Source organism: Gymnoscopelus microlampas (assembly GCF_963454915.1).
Source record: "Gymnoscopelus microlampas genome assembly, chromosome: 11".
Lineage (NCBI taxonomy): Eukaryota > Metazoa > Chordata > Actinopteri > Myctophiformes > Myctophidae > Gymnoscopelus > Gymnoscopelus microlampas.
This window is the reverse complement of record NC_139948.1, coordinates 44,242,337-44,265,741: the sequence shown is the minus strand read 5'-3', so window position 1 is coordinate 44,265,741 and position 23,405 is coordinate 44,242,337. Positions and strand designations below refer to the sequence as shown.

The following is a 23,405-nucleotide window of genomic DNA, read 5'->3' as shown; positions in this document are numbered from 1 at the left end:
GTTGCACTGAAGCCAAGATTAAATAATGTTCCCAATTCACTTAGAGTGAACCGATGTTGGCGCTGACTCTGCAGTGAATAAGTAATGACAGCTTGAAGGCTTTGGTGACTAAACTTTTAATAAAGGATTCTGGACAGAGAGAGCAGTGGACTCACTGCCATATAGCGGAATATGGATTTCATGTCAAACGATGAATAGGAGGTTCAAAGAAGACAATCATCAGCCTTTTGGCTGAAGGCCTTTATTGGACTCCATTATTAAAACCAAGTAATGGCTCCAGCCAGCTGCCTCACAGTTTTAATACCACTGAAGCACACTCTGGACCCGTCTGAATCACAATTAGCATTGGATTTGATGTTTACTTTGTATCTAAGCATGCAGAATACTGTACGTACACAGGCATCCAGGGGCGTCACTACCGTCACGCAGACAACGCAGTTGCATTAGGGGCCCCTCCCCATCCAAAAAAAACATTGTAATTGTTAACCAAGGTTGATTTTATGTCGCAATTTATGTCGTTATTTTAATTAAGCATTTCTAATGACCGTTATAGATGTTTGACTTTTATGGCCGTTTTCTGTGTTTTTCCTTCATTCAGTACTGTTTGGTCGGTTACAAAACCGTTGTTTAGGTACCCGAAATCCATCACAAACCCAGAAATCCATCAGAAACCGCGCGGTTCATGCACAGTTCACACACCGGGCACAGTCCGTGCATGAGGGCCCGCTGTGACCACCTCATGTCGCGGCCAACTGTTGCCTCGTTACGCCACTGCAGGCATCAAATATATAAGATAGACTAGCTGATACACCCTGTCTAAATATAATAAACCTAAACACAGCATGGTTTCGCAGTATGTTAACAAGGTGAACGTACTGTAGTCACTAGACAGAGACACCGCTCTTCTTACACTAGACTCTAGTGTAAGAAGAGCGGTGTCTCTGAAGAGTTCTGACCACAACGTTCAGAAAACATTCAATGGAAATATTGTACTTTTACTCCACTACATTTGTTTGAAAACTTTAGTTGCTAGTTACTTTGCAGATATAAATTATTACATTATAAAACCTACATTAACCACTTAAGCCCTATATTCTATACCTAGGTTATTTGAAAATAGCCAATCTACAAGCTCACAACGCGTCGCATCGCAACGCGTTGTGAGCTTGTAGATCGGCTATTTTCAAATACTTTAGTACTTTTGCTTTTGGTACTTTAAGTACATTGTGATACCAATACTTTTGTACTTTTACTCAAGTAAATTTTGAATTCCGGACTTTTACTTCTAACCAATACTTCTACATTGCAATATTGCAATACACGCGCCGCACAAGGTGCCCCTTTTATTTTACTTGAGCGCCTGCCCCTCAAAATGTCTGTGCACGCCACTGACCCACTTGAATCATCATCTAACTCAGTGGTTCTCAAAGTGGGGTCCAGGGACCCTCAGGATCCCTTGAGGGGGTTCCAAATACACTCTTACTGGTCTGTAAGTCTGAGAGCGTACAAATGGAACCAAATGGATCCGTTTTGTTCCATTTGTGCGCTCTCAGAGTTATGGGGGTCCTTGAAATTAAAATGTTTGAGAACCACTGCCTATGACTACTTGAACTATCATCTAATTGGTTGACTGAACCAGCATCTAACTAGTGTTGCACAGCCAGACGTCTCAACTTAATCAGCAATTATTTTAGGTTAGAAATAAGCAACGTAGTAACCAGTGGTGGAAAAAGTACTCACATTTCTTACTTAAGTAAAAGTATCAATATTGCATTGTAGAAATACTCAGTTACAAGTAAAAGTCTGGAATTCAAAATGTACAAACATACTTCACACTGGCCCTCTCTCTCCCTCCCTTGGGCGGTGTGAGCGTGCTGCTACACAAACACTAGCCCTCTGCTGCACAGCTGCAGTGAGTGATATTCCAGCGTCCCATAGCCTGAGGGGACAGGACCTTCTGATTGTCTCAGACGCCTTTTGAGACTGAAACCTCAAAAATAAAATGACCCAAAAAGCCATCTCGCCACGTCTTTAAGCCCCAGTCCTTGCACAGCCGGATTTAAGGTTTGAATCTGACCCGAGGCCCTTTGCTGCATGTCCTTCCCTTTATCTCCTGCCATTTCCTGTCTCTCTCCACTATCGCTATCAAATAAAGGCTTGATGCCCAGAAAATAACACAAACATTCTGATCTTTGACTTGAGTGGAGATGTTTATTTAGCTCAACAAATGCTATTTATGGAATGTTGTTGCGTATGGACAATGTGTATGTGTGTGTGTGTGTGTGTGTGTGTGTGTGTGTGTGTGTGTGTGTGTGTGTGTGTGTGTGTGTGTGTGTGTGTGTGTGTGTGTGTGTGTGTGTGTGTGTGTGTGTGTGTGTGTGTGTGTGTGTGTGTGTGTGTGTGTGTGTGTGTGTGTGTGTGTGTGTGTGTGTGTGTGTGTGTGTGTGTGTGCATGGCCGTGTGCATGTGTGCGTGTGTGTGTGTGTGTGTGTGTGTGTGTGTGTGTGTGCATGGCCGTGTGCATGTGTGCGTGTGTGTGTGTGTGTGTGTGTGTCAGCTCCAAGGTTGCTGAAGTCACACTGTCAACTTGGATCGATATGGCCGTTGGATCTGTCTCAGTGGAGAAAGAAGACAGAGAGGAGAACAAATAAAGAGCAAATGTGCTCAGTGGACAAATCTTCCCCCGTTCATTTACAACAGTCTGACAGGAAGACAGAAGGCTCAGAGAGTCCATTGAGGGTGGACTGCTTGGGGTAATGCCTACTATATATGTTCCCTCAGCCTTATGTTCCTTCAGCCCTATGTTCCCTCAATAGCCTACCTAATGTTTTTATTTCATCCAAATTAGGTCCTATGTTCCCTCAGACCTATGTTCCTCAATCCCAAGTTAGACCCTATATTCCCTCAGCCATAATATGTTGGTGGGGTCACCTGTTGGGATGCAATGGTGCGCCTCGCCAGTTATCCCTTGGCCCCATGACAAGGGATAACTGCTAGACCCCTGCTAGTAAATGCTAGCAGGGGTCTTCAATGTTTTTCAGGCCAAGGACCCCTTAGCTGACAGAGATGAAGCAGGGATGCCCTAATACATACAGTAAGGTGTTCAACAGGGGGTCTGTGACCCCTAGGTGGTTCTCAAATGTTTTCATGTCAAGGACCCCCATGCACATTGATATGTATTTGGCCACGGACCCCCATCTGAAAATGTTTTATGCCAGGTAAGAGAAGATTTATGTGAAAGAAAAAATACATGAATATATAGCATCACAGGTTGTATATCTGCTATTTTTGAATAGCCTGCCAGTGTACATAGTTTATATCGTACATAAAAATATGAATGATAATGATTTATAGATATGCCCTGAGAATCTTTTTACAGTTTTTTATGTGGTGTTATAATTAAACGTAATATTGATAAGGCACACTGGACATCATGGGAGATATGGGATGGGAAGCCAATGAGGTACGGTGGAGTGTGCACATGGTACGTCTGTGGAATATTGGGGCTGAAGTCCAATAGAATTGTAAGAAAGGTCTTCGAGTGGGACATCTTGATCAAGGGTGCATGGGCTACGGACATGTATGACATTCTTTTGAGAGCTGGGTATGAGGACCATTATTATAATAAAGAAGAAGTAGAGAGTATGGTAATAAAATATACTTTGTTAATAAATTAATTAATTTTAACAAGTAAAGGACATATTGGCACTGGATATATGTATAAACCAAACTCCGCACTTATTGTGAGATAAAGCATTCTATGGTCCAGAAAATTATGTATTGTACAGTATCATTTGTCAAAAAAGAAACGAAGCCTATGTGCTCAAATCAGGGCTGGCATACTTGGTCTTCATATTGAGACGGGTAGATATGTAGGCACGGTTGAGGAGGATAGATTATGTGGTTTGTGTGATCTTAATGAAATTGAAAATGAAATGCTTTTTGTTTTGTATTGTCCATTCTACAACTCTATCAGGCAGAGACTTTTTAATATCCTAAGTATGAATTTGTGTGGTTGGAGGATTCAGAGAAACTGAAATGTCTCTTTCAACATGACATTTTTTCATTTGCTTCATTTCTTGACAAGGCCTGGTCAATGAGGAGGAGGGCCATTTACATGTAAAATGGCATTGTCTTTTTTGTTCTTATTTTGTTCATATAAGTAGGCTACTGTACTTATGTTTTATTTAAGTGGTATGTTAATGTTTAAGTGGTAAGGAAGGACGTAATATGAACAGGAAGGACTGTTAATGGACTGTTAATGTCTTGTTTTCTTTCTGTGTAATGTGTCATATAATCCCATATGGGATGGGCCAAAATGGTGGCATGACACGAAAATAAAAATGTCATTCATTCATTCATTCATTCATTCATTCATTCATTCATTCATTCATTCATTCATTCATACAATGACAATATCAAAACACTCTCATACAAACATACACACATACCTTCCCTCCACCCCACCCCCTCCCTCATCCCCTTAACAAATACTCTCATTTCCAAAAAGCCATACCAACATAACTATAACAAAAACACTACATTAAGACAGTAACAAACAAATTACACAATTACAATTAAACACATTAAAAAGAACACTAACATAACAAGGTAGATCCTAAGTATGAATGTGTGTGGTTGGATGACTCAGAGAAACTGAAACGTCTCTTTCAACATGACATCTCTTTTTTCATTTGCTTCATTTCTTGAAAAGGCCTGGTCAATGAGGAGGAGGACCATTTACATGTAAAATGGAATTGTCTTATTTGTTCTTATTTTGTTCATATATATACTGTACGCATGTTTATTTATGTGGTATGTTATAAAGAAGGACGTAATACGAACAGGAAGGACTGTTAATGTCAATGAATGAATTATTCATTCATTCATTCATTCGACTATCAAGAAAATAAAAACATGTCACTTCATGTCAAAAAGGTTGCTGACCCCTGGTTTAAACCATTGAAGAGCCTGTCAACAGAACGTAGTCTGTAGTAAGTTCACACTTTTGAGCGTACAGTTTACAGTTTAGGCATTTAGCAGACGCTCTTAATCCAGAGCGATTTACAGTAAGCATGACTTGCATAATGTCCTACATTGTACACTAGACTTCACACCCACATGTCTGACAAATGGTTCCATTTCCTTCTGCTGTGTTATTAAAAGAGTTGCATAGGCGAATGCTGACAACTTGATTTTTCTATTTTTGTGGCTTTTGTACTCATGGCAGTCTCCTTGGTTCTTGTTAAAACCAGACTTATAAAGTGCACATGCTTTATATAGTAGTTAAAAATATGAATTATAATGATTTACAGTATATGTAAGCCCTAAGAATGTTGACAGCTTAAACCCGTTAAATAATAACCTAATAATAACCCAACAAGTCAAGTCAAGTGTGTATCATACACAATTGTTGCACATATTATTACTACTGTAGTCCTTTTTAGAACGCATTCCATTCTGTCATACAGAAAGATGAATGGCATGTGCATTGTGGCCTTGCATGATAGAACTGTTAATTCTGTACCGCTCACAACCCAAACATCGTCGCTGAAATTCGCGGCCAATTCTGTGCAGTTTTGGGCAAGTAAAAAACTCCTGAATAGACGTGAATGATTTCAAAATGCGAGACAACGCTGTTCTCGTGTGAAAGCCATCGAACTTCAGAATGGTGAAGTAGAGCAGTGTGTTCTTCACAGCTTCTTGACTGCTTTCATGACAAAGTCCATAACATCTGACAATTCAGCAATTTGGCAACGAGAGACTCCCTGTGTAGCATGCAGTATAACCTGTGACCTGTCTAGCATGCACATAGAGCTGAGGGAGGTTGAGGGAACATAGGTCTAAGGGAACTTGAGTGAACTTGAGTATGCTACCGACTGCTTCGGCCTTCCAGACACAGTAAAATCCTCTGACCCAAAACAAGAATGTTTCCCCCAAAGCAAAATATAATTTTGATTAGCATGACACTATACAGGCTAATACAATATTAAACTCATGTTCCTTTTTGAGATTCCGAATGACAAATTTGGTTTGCGTATACCTTAAACACAACACAAGGTAACACACAAAACCCATTAAATCAACAACGTCATCTATTTTCTCATTTCTTTCTCCTTTATTTAACCAGGCGAGTCCCACAGAGATGGTTCTGTCTTTTACAAAAGCAGGGATGACAAAAAGTAAATAAATAAAAAAAGGAAAAACACAGACCTCTGCTTTTAACGTCTGAGTGCGCGCTCCCACCACACTTTTATTTTACCTCTGGGGCGGAATCTGCCAATGCTTTGTCAATGCAAATGCGTGGATTCTTGGAAAAAATCCGCAAGACCATGAATCCACGCATTTGCATTGACAAAGCATTGGCAGATTCAGCCCCAGAGGTAAAATAAAAGTGCGGTGGGAGTGCGCCCTGAAATAAACTTTTGAAATCACCCAAAGGGATTAAGTGCTTCGAGTTTATTGCCTTTCTGGAGCTAATTCCAGGATCATGGCGCATAAGAGGTGCCCAAAAAGTGTGTGTTTGCGTGTGTGCGTGTGTGCGTGTGTGTGTGTGTGTGTGTGTGTGCGTGTGTGTGTGCGTGCGTGCGTGTGTGTGTGCGTGCGTGCGTGCATACGTGCATACGTGCGTGCATGTGCGTGCGTGCGTGTGTTACCGTTGAATGTCAGGGTGTTTGATTTAGCCTGTGGTTGGTTGCCTAAAGGGAGTGGCTGCACAATCTCCCCACACAAGACTGACTGAGCCAGTCTCTGGCCCTCAAAGCAGCCATGAGGACGCTCATTTGCCAACTCAGGGCAGGAACAGCTGCCTGAGAGAAACAGCATCCTTATAGCACCATAATGAAAACTAAAATGGCTTCAAGGTATATTTTATTCCATTATGCAATCACCTTACTGAATTCTTCACCTATATTTGTAAGATTTCTTTCTTCTTCTTTTTTTGGCTAGAATTGGCTTGCGTTTAAACAATGGCTTCTATTTCAGCATGCTAACATTCAATGACGAGAAAAGCTGTAGTTTCTATTATCCACATCGATGATGTCATTGGCAGGTTTATGAACTGTTCATATAGCACACCAATGAGACTTAAATTGCATCATCATATTATATGAGGATAAGGTTGAGAATGGGTGAAGTGCTCCTTTAAGGTTAAAGGTTGAGTCTGAAAGTAAACCAGATCTGTAGGCCAACTCACCATCAGTCAGTTGTCACTTAAAGCCTCACTATGTAACTTTTTTTTAATGAATAAAATATGATTTTGTCCAATCTGTGTGGTAGAGTATATGTTAATACAGTATAACTTATACAATTGGGGTGGTTGTATTTTGTTGTACGACTGTGTCGTATATCAATGTATAAACAACATGAGGGTGTGTGGTCACACCAAACTTTTCAATGGGAATGGAGCGGTTTGTTGCCATTTGCGGATTTCTGCAATAAAAAATGCTCTGTTCCCATTGAAAAGAATTGGCAGAATCCACCCTCAGGCAGAATTAAAGTTCGGTGAGACCGCACTCTGAGGCTCCTTTGTGTGTTCTGCCTGAGAACAGAGAATTTGAGACAGGAGGAAACCTCCACTCACATGATCAAGAGTACAAATGAATTTTATTTTTGTTTTATTTGACTATTTCCACTGTTCTTTTTTTAGCCTATATCTACAATATAATGTGACTTTCAAATATAGCCTACAGCATTTAAAAAAAAAAGTCTATAAGAGTTGAAAATTTGCAGTATTGGGACATTCTGCATAATGAGTACTTTTGGTACTTTAAGTAAATTTTGATGCAAATTCTTTTGTACTTTTACTCAAGTCAATTTTGAATACCGGACTTTTTCTTTTTTTCTACATAGCAGTATTGATACTTTTACTTAAGTAAAAAATGTGAGTTCTTCTTCCACCACTGATCAAATCTATCGGCAGCATTTCAGTTCCATGTTGTGACAGTTGTGTAAATATGTTAAATCGCATAGTCCCCCAAAAGATACACACAAGCACGCACGCACGCACAAACAAACACACGTTCTGTTCTGTTCGTGTTTCAAAGGTCTGCTTTAGATGAAGGCATTCAATAAACTACAGGTTTTGTTTGTCTCCATCTCCATTCATTTATGCTAAGCTCTGTTTCCTTTGCTAAAGCTACAGTGAATTACTTTCTTCCCATCTTCTCTGTCTCTCGTTTATTTATCCCCCTGTCTTTCTCTGTTTTTTTCTCTGCCCTTTGTCTACTATATCATTTTCTGTCTCTCTAGCTTAGACTCTTCATATTGTTGTCTCTCGTACCATATCTCTCTTTGTCTCCGCCAGGCCGAAAGGCATGGCCGAGACTATGTTTTGCGTCCTGTCCGTCCATCCGTCCGTCCATCACATGGGCCTGTTATAGCGGTGACACTTTACACAGTTTTTCATATTCCATCCTGATTGGTGAATTCCAAACATTGCTGGTCCACAATAACCTACCTGACCTGGCCGAGACCTGTGCTCCAAGGAGCACTTTTTCTAGTTATCTCTCTGTTTTCTGCTTACAGCACCGGTTCTTGAAATTAAAAAGGTAGAGAATCACTTAAATATACACTGGAACCCAAATCTGATTTTAACTCTGAGAGTGTACAAATGGGCCCATTTACATTTGGTTCCCTTTGTACACTCTGAGGGTTTCAGACCCGTAAGAGTCCACTTGGACTGCCGACGTTGAGAAACAGTTGCTTACAGCAGCGGTTCTCAACATTTTCAGGCCGTGACCCGGCCAAAATAATCATATTTGAACTGGGAACCCCCCAAAATAATCATATTTGAACTGGGCACCCCCCAAAATAATCATATTTGAACTGGGGACCCCCCACCCAGCTGACAAGCAATTGGAATCGAAGGAGTTGAGGCATTACATTAGTTTGACTCTGTTCCACAGAAAATGTTGTGAAAATATACAATCTACAAGCTGCCAACAAACTTGTAGATCAGCTATTTTCACAATTGTTCCCTCTTTCTTATATTATTTGACAATTTGCCCAATGTTTAACCAGTTTATATAGTATGGTTTGTTAATTACTTTTGAATGCAGTAATGGTTTTTTGTCATTTCTTTTCATTTTGCTTCGGTATTAAAAAGTCTTAAAAGTCCTTAAATTATCACTTCACTATCATCTGGGGACCCTCCCCCCCAAAACATTATGTGGGGACCCTCCTGGGCGTCCCCTCCCACAGCTTGAGAACCACTGGCTTCGAGTACCTCCGTCTTTCCCCTCTATATTTACCTCTCTCTCTCTCTCTATATTTACCTCTCTCTCTCTCTCTCTCTCTCTCTCTCTCTCTCTCTCTCTCTCTCTCTGTGGTGACTCATCTCTTTACCTCTCTCTTCTCTGTGCTAGCTGTCTCCATACAGCTCCTGCCGAAACGTTATCTGAACCACAGTCCTGAAGTGTGGAGGTCAATGACAATGAGTCTCAGCTGCTTTCTGAATCCATGATTCATTCAGAGACAGACACTGCAGTACTGTAGGTAACCCTCTATTCTTTACCATGCATTATAATGTACAATGGCTTTATTTCGCTGTATAGTGTAGTGTTATTATTATTATTATTAGCAGCAGTAGTAGTAGTAGTTATAGTAGCAGTAGTTATAGTAGTAGTAGCAGTAGTAGTGGCAGCAGCAGCAGCAGCAGTAGTAGTATAGTAGCCTAGCAGTAGTAGCCTAGTAGTAGTTATAGTAGTAGCAGTAGTAGTAGTGGCAGCAGCATCAGCAGCAGCAGTAGCCGTAGTAGGCAGCCAGTGGAGGTCATGGAGGACTGGTGTGATGTGGTGTCTGGAGCGGGTGCTGGTGAGCCGGCGGGTTTTGAACGTATACTGAGGGTTTTGGAGGTCATGCCATGGAGGCTGCTGTCGCAGTTGTCTAACCGGGATGAATTGAAGGTGTGGATAAGTGTTTCGGCAGCAGAGAATGTCAGGGAGTACCGGAGACGGGCAATGTTCCTAGGTGAAAGAATGCTGTTTTGGTACTGTGGTTTACGTGGGGGAGGAATGAAAGAGTAGGGTCGAAAATGACACCTAGGTTGCGGATGTGGGTGGAGGTTGTGACAAAGGAGCCGTCGATGTTGAGTGAGAAGTCCTGGGTTGAGCGGGTGAGGGAGTCGGGGCCGATGATGATGATTTCTGATTTGTTGAGTTTGAGAAAGTTCATCCAGGTTTTTATGTCTGTGAGGCAAATGGTCCGGCCGGCTGGGAATTGAACCGGGGACACACTGGCCCACAGGTTGGGAATCGCTGCACTATTGTCCCTAGAAGCCCACTGAGACAGGAAATGTCAATTAAGTGGACAAAGGACAATGTGATGCTAAAACAGAACACACACGGCAGAGAATCTAATTGTATCATGGACCTTGTTCAGAGACAGGTTTCAGAGAAACATCCTGTTTGTTAGTGAGAACTCATGTGAGAGCTGTTCTCTTTGTTGTGGTGAAGATAAAGACTTATGTAACACATTACTGAATTAGACCCACTTAAATCATTTTGGCTGAATAAAAGACAATTCTCTTCTAATAGAAACTAATTCTGGGAATATTTGTGCTGTGGCTCTGTCCCTCAATTCAACACAACCGGTTGCTTGTTGTAACAATGGCAGTCCAGGAAATGAATGCTATGGTATGACTGTCCTCCGTCTAAGCCTGCATTAGAATAGAATGAAACATATTTTTATTTAGACAACAACAAAAACAGAATGTCAAAAGGAAAACAAAAATACAAAAAAAACGGAACAAAAATACTTACCCATCCTTACCCACCTTTACATTAGCATGATAAAAAGATGATACAATTTCCTATTTAGTTACAAGGACAAAATGAAGGTAATAAAGATAGAAAAGAATATTTTCAAACCCCATTTTTAGATCTAGACCAGTCTAGTGACCAAAACGCTATAGGTTCAATGCCACAAACTAATGTGTATCCATCAACAATCATGTCATTTCAAAGTGTCCTTTAGCAAGGCACAGAGGTCCCAAGTTCGATTCCAGACGACGGTAGGCGTAACCGTCTGGGCACGTGGCTGGTAATCCGACAGCGTGTCGCGGGTTCGAGTTCAAATTCAAGTTCATTCAAGCCAATGTATTACATACTACATTTATAAACCTGACAAAATACAACTACTCTAGCTATGAGATGTGCAGTGGAGTCTATACGAGCTGTTGAGGAGTCTATACGAGCTGTTGAGTCCGTCGTAAGTCAGAGAGAATAGCATGGTAAAGACGAATTGACAATTAATGTGTGAGAGAGAGATAGAGAGAGAGAGAGAGAGAGAGAGAGAGAGAGAGAGAGAGAGAGTAGAGAGACGATGTACAATCGTCTCAATACAACAACAACTACTACTATTACTACTACTACTCTTTCATGGCTGTAGGAAGAAATTAAACTGCATAAATCACTTTTATTATTAAGGCATCCCTCCGGCATTGATTTGCACTCTGCTGAGTGCTCCAGTGTTGACTGTTCAGAATGAATATCTTTAAAATAAGCTGTCCAGAGAAGATGCATACGTACATTCTCAGCATTCCAACCTGCAGTGGAACCACAAAGTAAGGCCCAGACATGGTTAGACATGGAAAACAAACTAAAAATACACCTCACATACACAGCACAGCCGTCTTACATGTCACAGAAAAACAGACGAGAATGTGTTTCAACAGGTTTAGCTGTGTTGTTAGCAGTTACGGTGCCTCTGTGAGTGAGTGGCTGCCAGTTTAAAGCTGAGTCTTTCTCTTTTTTTGAGTCCTTTGATAAATTTGAATGATTAGCTTGTCTAAATGAGAGTACACTGTGTACAAACTGAATAAAGGGTCAACAAACTGAACAAGCTGGTGAGCAAGGCCAGCTCCATAGTTGGAGTTGATCGGGACTCAGTTGACCCTAACCCATGTTTCCATTGTTGTTATTCATAATATATCATAATACTCCTTGTTGATAGATTGGTAATAGACCATGCATACGTGTACTGTATATCCAACTGCATAGTCATTGCATTGTTGATAGACTGTACATATTCATTCATTGATGACAGATGTGTTCATTCATATATTCACTGTGCATGTACTGTATGTATACATAATGATTAGACTGTACATACACAGTATGTCAGCGATTCCAAACCTGCGGGCCGGGGCCCACTGGTGGGCCGTGAGGATATTGCAAGTCACTGGGCCTCCAAATAAACACACTTTACTGATGACATAACATTAATATTAAAAAAAAAGAAAGCACACAAAATCTCATGGTATTTTTACATAAAACCTTGAAAGTTGGTTTTCATTGTGATACCGATAAATAGGAAATGAGGCGCAGTTTACGGAGCTAGTTCAGGCCAGGCAACTCAAGGGATTGGGCCAGCCGATCAGGTGACTAGTCACATGCACTTTCTCCTGGTCGGGTGGTTAAAGGTACTGCGCTATTACCTGCTCACTCTGGCTTCCCTGTCTAGCTGAGTTGACGTGCTTCGCTACTGCTGCTGCTGCTGCTGTTATCCTGCTGCTCGCTGCTTACCTGCATGCATCCACCTGTAGGCTCTGTTTCTAGATCCCCATGGGGGTCTTTATTCATTCCCTGTAAATGCTATTTGGCATGTAACATTTATTAAAATGTTATTCTTACAGGGAGTGAATGGATTCAGAGTCCTGACGCCAACTATGCTTCCTCATGCTTCTATATCCATGCTCAAGCTTGCTTAATAAATATATATTCTAATCCAATCCAAGAGTTGTCTGACTGAACTTAAACTATACTACGTTAGCTCCACTAGTCCAAGTGGCGACACAGTCGTTTGATTTAACATAGTGCTCTGAAAATGCATGCGGCCCACCCATCTAACCACTTAACACGACAGGCTACTGTGTTGAGTGCGGCCCGATCGCGGCCCGTGTTAAGTAGGCCGTGATGGCTTTTGAGATTTTGAAGTGGGCCCTGATCCAGACAAGGTTAGTCATTCACTCATTCAGAGAGACAGTGCAGATATCTAGGACCGGCAGCTCAGTATTTGATTTTCATATTTTTTTCTTATTCATCTTTAGTTTGGTGCTTGAATCTGGGTGTGGGGTCGAGTGACTCCCCACCCCTCATACAGACACACTCTCTCTCTCTCTCTCTCTCTCTCTCTCTCTCTCTCTCTCTCTCTCTCTCTCTCTCTCTCTCTCTCTCTCTCTCTCTCTCTCTCTCTCTCTCTCTCTCGAACGTGTGCGTGTGTGTGTGCGCGCACACACGCACACGCACACGCACACGCACACGCACACGCACACGCACACACATGTGTATGTGCAGGGCTAGGATGACAGGACATGTCCAGACAGTTCATGGTGGCGTATAGAAGCTTCCTCATTACAGCAGCTGATGCACAGAGCCCAGCTTGAAGACACACACACACACACACACACACACACACACACACACACACACACACACACACACACACACACACACACACACACACACAGACTTCTGCCTTTAGATAGAACATCTGTGGCCTTCCCTATAGAATCTATATTCTGGTCTTCCTTCCTGGTTTAATGTTGCAGTCACACATCTAACGGCAGCCTGTGAGCCACATCAAACCTCATGTTAAATAAATTAACTAAACTATAGTGGCTGTATGCATATGCTAGGCATTTAGCTGATGCTGTCAGAGTCCACATGTAGAATGAATGTCCTTAAGGACTAAAGTTAAGATAGCAATAGTAAGGAGTGCCCAGACGAGTATGCAACTAATTATTTTCTTAGCGATCGTTTGATTATTTTTGTACTTGAATAATCAAGAAGCGTGTTTTGATTATGTGTGTGTGTGTGTCTGTGTGTGTGTGTGTGTGTGTGTGTGTGTGTGTGTGTGTGTGTGTGTGTGTGTGTGTGTGTGTGTGTGTGTGTGTGTGTGTGTGTGTGTGTGTGTGTGTGTGTGTGAATTGAGGTGAAAAATACAGTCATACACATTTTTGGACAAATTAACTAATTGGATTATTATTATTCTGATTAACCAAGTATGCCCCTAAAACTTCCATGTACAAAGGTGTCCCACAAAATAGTAAAAACAGCTGATCTACATGCAGGCTTGTGTGGCACATTGTGAGCTTGTAGATCTGCTGTTTTTTATGTGCTATGTAGTTTATGTAATCGATTAGCTCAATCAACTGCTGCACCCCTGCAGCAGTTGAATTATGAATGAATACAATGAGCAATGAGAAATATGTAGGTGAGCATTCTGTGTAAACAAGACTAACAACAACTAAATGTGTTTAGTACAGGCCAGCTCAGAGAAACTCATATTTATCACCACCACCACATAACAATACAAAGACCTCAACAGCATGGAGTGCAAAGGTCACAGCAACAGATAATAACAGATACTCCTGTGTTTCTACAATGATCCGAACGTAAGTGTTTGGTACAGAAATAATTAAAGACAGCAAGAAACATGCACGCACGCACACACACGCACGCACACACACCTGAGAATACTCCATCTGTTGTATAGACCCCTTAACAGACGACGTCACACTGGTTGCAAGCGTCATACTGGTTGCAAATGAAACCCATTCTGTCAGGTCTCGCTAGGGCGTGCAGCACTAGCCAACACACAAGAGGGGTCCCGAAACAACAGGTTGAGAATTGATTGCATGAAACAATCACCTGTGCATCCAGTCTCAATGTTGGTAAACAAATAATTGGTCTATACACCCTGAGGTTCTGAACCTTGTATTCCTTAAATACCTGCATTGCTGGGAATGTCAGAATTGAAGTACATCCTACCACTGTGCTTACTCTGGTATTGTTGCTTCTTGCATGTTCATTTTAAAAGTTAAGATCACTTAACCGCAGTCCTGAGCTTGTAGATCTGCTATTTTCGCCAAAGTTCGCCCAAGAATAGGTACGTTAGGGTTGATGTGGTTAAACCCTATATATACTTAATTGTATGTCAAATGGTGAAAATAGCTGCTATTTTTGCAGAACATTCATCTGTGCATTGCTGACTGTTCGCCTGACATGCCCAGGATATAGGGCCGCTGGGGTAAGGGTTCATGTGGTGAAATGAATGAGAAAAACAGAGTGGGTTTAATATGCAGGTATGCAACACGCACAGATCTCAAAGTGCCACTGGCATGTTATCATGTTCCAACACTTCATTGCGTTCTGGAATTAAACCAACAACCTCCAGCTCACCAGCACCAGTTGAGCAAACACTGTCTGAACCATTCCACCTCCCGCTGTGAGGGAACCGGTTCCACCTGCGCTGTGGTGGTGGGGGATTCCAATCCAGGAGTGAGTTTCACACCGAGGGGCAACGCTTACACAATACAGACCACATTCAATTAACTGTACATTACACCAGTGATTCTAAACCTGTGGGTCGAGTCCCGACATGATTTTTTTTTTATACTACAGTATAAAAACTGGTCAAACATTGGCCAAATTGTCAATATAAGACATTAACAAATGGATTTATCTGTGGAACTGACAAGTGCTTGTCAGGGTGAGGGGTCCCCAGTTCAAATATGATTCTTTTGGGGGTTGCGGCATGAAAATGTTGAGAATCACTGCAGTACTCCACATCAACTGTAACAGGTTTGATGTTGTTTGTTTGTTTGTTGTGATGTTATTTGTCTATAATCTGTTTTTGAGTGTTGTGAGTTTTGAATGTTTAGTTGTGTACAGACTTTGAAAACAAATGATCCGCTAAAAAGTAAACCCCTTGATACGTTGTTGTAAACTCTGGGTCGGCTCTGTATTTTCTTGGTCAACATTTTTTACACTGATAACAAGCTATACAATGAGGCACGTTGCGGCACGTTGTGAGCTTGTAGATCTGTTGTTTTCAGCTAATTCCCATCCCCCCAAATGCTATGGTTCAAGTTATACAAAAATGCATCACCCACTTGGCGGTTTACTTCATTTTTGCCATGGTGACGCCATCACACATTTAATGACTTCGCTTGACCTCATTTTATTGAGGCAGGCCAGTATAGGAACACATTCTTATTTACACTGACAGACTGGCAAAAAAGGCCTTCGGGGAAGGACAGAAGCGGGTCAGAGGCTAAAATAAACTCGACTTAAATAATACATAGTGTAAACAAACAGTGAGCGTGCTCCTTTGTACCCTATGTGAGGTCCTGGTATTCCTGTGTAGCCTATACATGTCTTATGTGTACTGTGCTGTCACTGTGTAACTGTGTCAGGTCATGTTGTCCTTGTACCATGTGCCAGATTGTAGCCTGCTGTGTTAACATGTAACATGTCCATATGGCTCTCCTGCACCACAGACAAATAATGGTAATGTATACTATTAACCCATTAAGACCTGAGGCCTATTTCTACTTTATGCCTTCTAAACCAGTAGTTCTCACACTTTCAAGATTTTTGAATAGCCAATGCAAAAATCGAAAAATGACAGATACTTTCCTGGTTTTAAAGGGATATTTCACTTTCAAAAAAACTTTGGGTCATTTTATAGTCTACTCAGGCTTTTGTGAGCCCCCCAGACCGTTTTTAAGTTGCTTGATTCATTATTTAGATATTTGATATTCATTTTATCAGACACGCCCCCTTCCTATACAAACCCATTATAACTTCAAACTCCATTTTTAACATGTTAGATTCATCAAAAACACCCGTCCTTTTTTCTGGTGACTCTCCCTGCCCTCCTAATACGCGAGGGGGCCGTGTTTTTTCGATATTTTTTTTCATTTCTTTTTAATATATTTTTTTGAAAATTTAAAAAAGTAAATACAATAAAAACATTAAATAAAATAAATGAAAAAGGTAATCGAAAAAACACGGCCCCCTCGCGTATTAGGAGGGCAGGGAGAGTCACCAGAAAAAAGGACGGGTGTTTTTGATGAATCTAACATGTTAAAAATGGAGTTTGAAGTTATAATGGGTTTGTATAGGAAGGGGGCGTGTCTGATAAAATGAATGTTAAATATCTAAATAATGAATCACACAACATAAAAACGGTCTGGGGTGCTCACAAAAGCCTGAGTAAACTATAAAATGACTGAAAGTTTTTTTGAAAGTGAAATATCCCTTTAATAGGCTAAAGTCATACAATCTTATATGAATCCCTCCAGAACAAAACTTCCGTAGCTAAAACCACAAAAGAAACAATTATGTAAGCTCATGAGAGAAAATGTATTCCACTTTTCTTTTTTTTTGACTCCCCCCCAGGCTGCTGTTTATCTTCTTATTAAGCCCTCTGTAGTAAGTAAGCGTCATTCAACGTTATAATTCTGTATAAATCTCTGGTCGTGTGTGAACCCATCAACCCAGTGTGTTTTTTGAAAAACACTCTTTAAGGGGGAGGGCTTCTTGTTCCCAAAGCCGCCAGTCAGACAATAAAATGTCTGTAAAAGGAACCCTATAGCCACAGCGGTATATACAGGCCCTATATGGGCACACACACACACACACACACACACACACACGCCCAATAAAAAGCCTCCGCGCTGTTGCAACCAACGGCCCTATGTGCACAGTTTACCAACATGTGCCAAAACCCACACTCCGTGACTGTGCGTTAATGTATGTCCACGTCATGTAACCACCTCTCTCTTTTCCCCCCCTTTCTCCCTCTCACCAAGTTACCTCTTTTCGTATTCCCCCCCCCCTTCTCTTTCTCTCTGACCACGCTGGTAGATTTACATAAATAGAAAAAGGTACACACAGCAGCAGCTTTTAGTTTGTGTTTGGTATTTCTCTCTCTAAAAAAAAAGGCTGCAGGCAAAACGGAAATCAATGCGCCCGAGTGTGCAAACAAATCGCAGTTCCAGTGCAGTTCTTCCTGGATGGATGGGTGAATGGATGGATGGATGGTTGGGTGAGTGTCGTGGGGGTTTTCTGCAGCTTGGAGCCGCTCTAGCCTCGTCCCAATGCGGCAGAGAGAGAGAGAATTAACCCGCAGTGTGACGGCGGGCCGCTGGACCGTGTCGTGTCGGGTTGGGTCGGTCCCCCTGCCTGCAGACAGACAGACAGACAGACAGACAGACAGACAGGCAGCAACAGAAGCCGGGGCTTCAGTCTCTAATCAAACGCGGCCGTGTGGTTCTCTCGGTCGCCTCACAACAAAGACACAACACGGCAGTGATCTGCCATTATCCTCTAGCCCCTCCCACCATGAATCTATAGTTCCTCCCACCCGGGCCAAAGAGGGGACTGTTGTTTTTACCGCACCGCACGCCGTTAACGCGCGCTCTTTTTTGGGGGGAGTGTCTCCCTTCCTTAGCTGCTGCGGCATGCAGTCAATTAAACACGCGTGGCGCTTGCTTTCCAGTTTCCAGTTCCACTGCATCTACCGTGGCGTGTACAGCGTGGTGGAGGCGGTGGGGTGGGGGGGGCATGCGGTAGCTGTGATGATGTGATGTAACGAGATATTTAAGGCTCATAATCGATGAACAGTCGGTGTAATAGGAGAGGATCGTGTGTGGGAACGCGAGCTCGTTCCCGACGTGGTTATGTAATATGCCGCGCAGACAGAAGAGACAAACAAAGGGACGGGGGTTTAGGCTATAACTCAGTCACAGTGCAGCAGCAACAACAATAACAACAATAGGATATGAGCAGCTTGGATGTCCTTATACTGAGAATAAAGCCCGTAATAACATGACTTTAGGCCAGGCGTGTGCGCACAGCAGTGTACACACGCATATCAGAATGTAGGATCTAAACATAGGATTTCCTGAGTTTTATCTATGAGCTTCGGCAGGCCTCACTGCAGCAGCACACAGAGCTATACTGTACACACACAGTGTATGATATATCAGATAACAGCTAATCTAATTCAGATAATATGATAAGAGAAACAATGTCAGTGTCAGAGACCTGGTCTGGCAAAGTTATCATGATCATCATCATCATTATAATCATCATCAAGCTGTCACCTCTGTATGCAATTGATCTAGTGCTTTAAAATTGAAATTGTATTAAAACAACATAAACCAGTGGTTCTCAAACTTTTTCATGACAAGGACCTCCAAATGAATATGTATTTGGCTGCGGATTTGAAAAGATTTTACGTCACACTCTCCACTTTGAGAACCACTGATATAAACAACATGAAGCCAGCAGAGACTCAGACGTTTGCATCTGGGTGGCATATAGAGGTTTGATTACCGTGAGCATTGCCTCCAGCTTGGCCGGGTGCTCCAGTGAGCAAAACTGTCAGAGCTTGTTGGTGGGAACTGGGAAGTTGTCAACTCGATGAGTGATCATGATGACCTCGTGGCCCCAGGCCTGCTGGCTGGTCTGTTCAGAGGGTAGGTGAACTGGGTGAACCTCTGCACGTGTTACATCTACGTCTCCTGGTGAAACTGTCAGACATAATAACCGTCTGGTGATTCCATGTGTATCAGGAGGCATGTGGTTGTCTACACCCTCCACAGACCAACAGTGGGGCTTGGCACAACAGTATACACGGTCCAGCAACCATGCAGGAGGAGTCACACTGCAGTTCATTTCCGCTGCATTGGGATGAGAGGGTGATGGCTAAATTGGGCAAAAATTCCAAAATGAGGAAACCCCCCAAACTCAGATGTTTAAGTAAATGCGCAGATCACGGCACAGAGCAATGGCTGCGTACTCTAAAAGATTTTCAACGTATTTTGATTGATTGAATTCTTTATTAGACAGAAATGTAAACAGCACGAGGTGCAGTCAGCCATTTAGGCTACAAGGATTGCACAAAAAGGTCCAGGCGACTTGTTTGCTTTAACCATATGAACCTAGCATAGTGTGTATATCTGTCTGTCTCTTATATGTCATCATGATTTGTGTGCATGGGGATCTCATCTTAAACAAGCTTAGTGCTTAATGAGTCTTCCAGTTTAGTAGACCTTGTATTGTGAATTTGTACTTCCATGTACTGATATTCTCATGTCTTACTAAACAAAGTACATCAATCAATCAATCCCTTTCTAGGAATGTCATAATAGATCATTTTTTGTTCCAAAATTCAATAAGGTCAGACTACAGATGTCCTTTGTTCATCAGTCGATTTTGAGGCTAAATTTAGAATCTGGCTAGGGGTAAGCAGAACAGTGGACATCATTCAGTGAAAGCTGACAAATGAAGTGGTATCGTATCGTATAATAGGCAAACATTTGGCAGAAATATGCAAATATTCTCGGAAAATAGGCAAATTGGCAAAAACAGCAGATCTACAAGTTCACAACACGCCACATTGTGACGTATTGGGGATGGCTTGTCGATGGATAATTTCTGCAAAGAGATTTGGTGTAGAGGGGAAAAAGGAGGGGACCATCTATAGACCAACTGGGGGACTCCCGGCAACAAAGTATATACTACGTAGGCTTTAAGTGGTTAAAAGGTCTGCTCAACAGGCCTCCCCAACACCCTGACTGTGTGTTCCATATCTTATAGGAACATAAATTATGTTCCTAAAATAGGGAACACAAGGTCAGGGTGTTTAGTATAACAATAACTTTACTGAGAATATCAAATCCATCAAAGTACATGTTAGTGCAAAGACAGCAGTCTGTCCAGTTTGCCTTCTTTGCGAGATACGATGACATTACTTTTCATTAAAGGCCATCTGTCTCATGCTGTTTGCACACTTTATCAGACTATATTGAACCCCTGTCTGGTGTTTTGAAATGATCCCTGCTGTTTAATGTTCATAGGGTTCTGGACAGCACATTCCTCTTGGCATTTTTGCTTTATTAAGACAGATGAACATAAAGCTGAGAAGGAGACAGCGTAGGAGAGACAGACAGTAGGAAAGCTGGGACGGAGACAGTGTAGTAGAGACAGACAACAGGAAAGCTGAGAAGGAGACAGTGTAGGAGAGATAGGAAATGGGAGAGGGGGACAGTGTAGGAGAGATCGCAGGACATCTGAGAGGGAGACAGGCAGCGTAGGAGAGACAGACAGTAGGAAATCTGAGATGCAGACAGTCCTGTTGGACAAGGAAAGATTTGATCGTATACAGTAGGTCAGCTAGGGTACAAGTAGTTTCAGAGTTAATTATGTTAAACATGACCTCGTCGACTAGGACCAGCACAGTTTATGTGTTTCTATTGGAAACTAAACATCCTTTGTTTACAAGACAATAAACATTTAAATGCACTGAATGCAGCAGCGGTTCCCCACCTGTGGGCTGGGGCCCACTAGTGGGCTATGAGTATATCGCAAGTGGGCCCCCAAGTAATTGGCAAAACACAGACTTTATCGATAACATAACATTAATATAAAGTCAAGGTATTTATTCTCTTAAAATCTTCAGTGTTATACAGATAAATACGTAAATTACGCAGATCCAAGTCCGAAACACAATCGATTGCTCGATCATTAAAATAAACATGCATTGAAAATGCATGCAGCCCACCCATAAGCAGTGAGATGGGTTGGCCGCAAAGTGTGGCCTTGGGTGCTTTTGAGATTTTCAAGAGGAGAACCACTGGAATACAGAATTTGTACCAGACCCATTTCATTGACACTATAGTAAATGAGATGAGATGAGATGAGATGAGATATACTTTATTAATCCCCAAAGGGAAATTGAGGCGTTACAGCAGCATAATGTGATAAAATAAATAATCTACAAGACAGACAGAAACACATCAGACACAGATGGACATAATCACCCTCATAAGACGGTTGGTCCATACTGTCATACTGCCATACTGTGTGTGTGTTTGTCTGTCTGTCTTTGGCTTCTCTTAATTTGAAAGTTAGAGTACAATCAACAAATACAAACTATATTCACAACCATTGGCTTTACACAAAAACATATTTGAACATACTGTATTGGTTACATTACAGCACTCAGATACTGGCTGCAATTAGTTTATTGATTCCTCTGAGACAGACAGATAAACTCTTCAGCAGTCTCATTTACGGCAGATCAGGGTTCTATTCAGTGGAATAGAACCCTCAACCCTGCCAGTGAGTTTTCGACTGCAGATAGTAGCTGGTCATCATCATAGCGATGTCCAACCCTCTGTACAGGAGTGCACTGAATTAAGAACAAGGGCAACTTGTCTGGAAACTATCTCTATTTCAGTCAAAACAGTCAAAAAAGTTTCTGAAAACATTTTAGGTGAGAAATAGGCCATGCAGTTGCTCGATATTGTTTCATTTCACATTTATAATGTCTAATTTAAAACTAAATTACCAGTATTACTCGTGGTGATGTACTCCCTCCAAGATTATTGTCCTTCCTACACCTAAACTATCTGACATGAACGACAAAGCCATCGCACGCCTATAGCACTCACAATAGGAAGCGACACTGATCATCCCCTCAATCGTCAAGTCACAATAATGCCATCTGGACAGAGACACAGAACTTTGAGAAGAAGTTTGCTTCAGTAGGAATTTTGTCCACCCAACCATTGCAGCATTAAACAAACTGTCTCGCTGATATGTTGTTTGTGTGGAATTATGGATGTACGGTATTCTATGTGCTGTCTTATGTTGTGTTGTATACTGTTTTTATGTCTTTCAAGCTGAACAGATGGCGAAACCAAAAATCTGGGACAATTAAGTCTAATCTATTGAGGAGCTTCCTTGCAGGTATTGGGGCATTGCAGTGTTTTCACGCCACCTTTTGGCATTAGCTCAGCTCGCTTGGAACCTTGAGGTGACTCCAAGCTTATTCTTGTTTTAACGTCTTGCATCGCGATACATTGATGACATTGTGAGCCTGTAGATCGATATAATCGCAGTATCAATATTGAGGTATTTGGGCAAACATTGTGATATTTGATTTCGTCCACATCGCTCAGCCCCATGCAGGGTCGCATTGAGTTGAGCCATTATCACTCAGTGGAAAGTGTAATGCTCTGGTCATGGACACAGGGTCACCATAGTACCTTCCAGTCATTTCACCGTCCAGAGGACAGCAGCATACATTCCTACTGTGGGAAATGGGAATCAAACCTGTGACCTTTTAGTTGCTACACAGATTTGGTAGCTCATTACATTACCTGGAAGAAAACTAAACAGCTCCAGGGCTCCTCTGATGACCAGGGTTGTGATTGTGAACCGCTATACACACCACTGTTTCTCAACGACGGCCCACCAGGGGTCGAAATTGACCCTTTTGGGACTGTAATGCTCAGAGTTAATTAAAAACTGAGGATTTTACAGTGTAAATGACTGGGGTCCCAGAGATAAAAATGTGTATGAAATGGGGGTCCATGGCCTAGTGCATGTCCTTGGCCTAGTGATGTATTTACCTTGCGTTTACCTTGCTTACTGTAAGTCACTATGGATTAAGAGCGTCCAATTGCAAATTATGTGCATATCAAACTGGGGGTTCTTAAATGAAACAAAAAGGTTGAGAATCGTTGCGCTACACTACAGGCAGCCCAGCCGTCAACAGACTGAATGGACGACTTCCCTCCCTCAGCCTAGAGACTACAGAGAGAC

General features: G+C 41.9%; 1 protein-coding gene across 1 annotated transcript in view; it reads right to left on the bottom strand.

Annotated features, from left to right (window-relative positions):
• LOC311054787 (perforin-1-like) overlaps nt 1–10,173 on the bottom strand; it is a gene marked incomplete at its 5' end in the record, with an annotated part of 31,883 nt that extends 21,710 nt beyond the window's left edge. The window contains one exon of the mRNA XM_084070791.1: nt 10,003–10,173. Coding sequence (XP_083926917.1) covers nt 10,003–10,173 — 171 coding nt within the window. The remainder of the gene's footprint in view (nt 1–10,002) is intronic.
• Nucleotides 10,174–23,405: the final 13,232 nt, after the last annotated feature.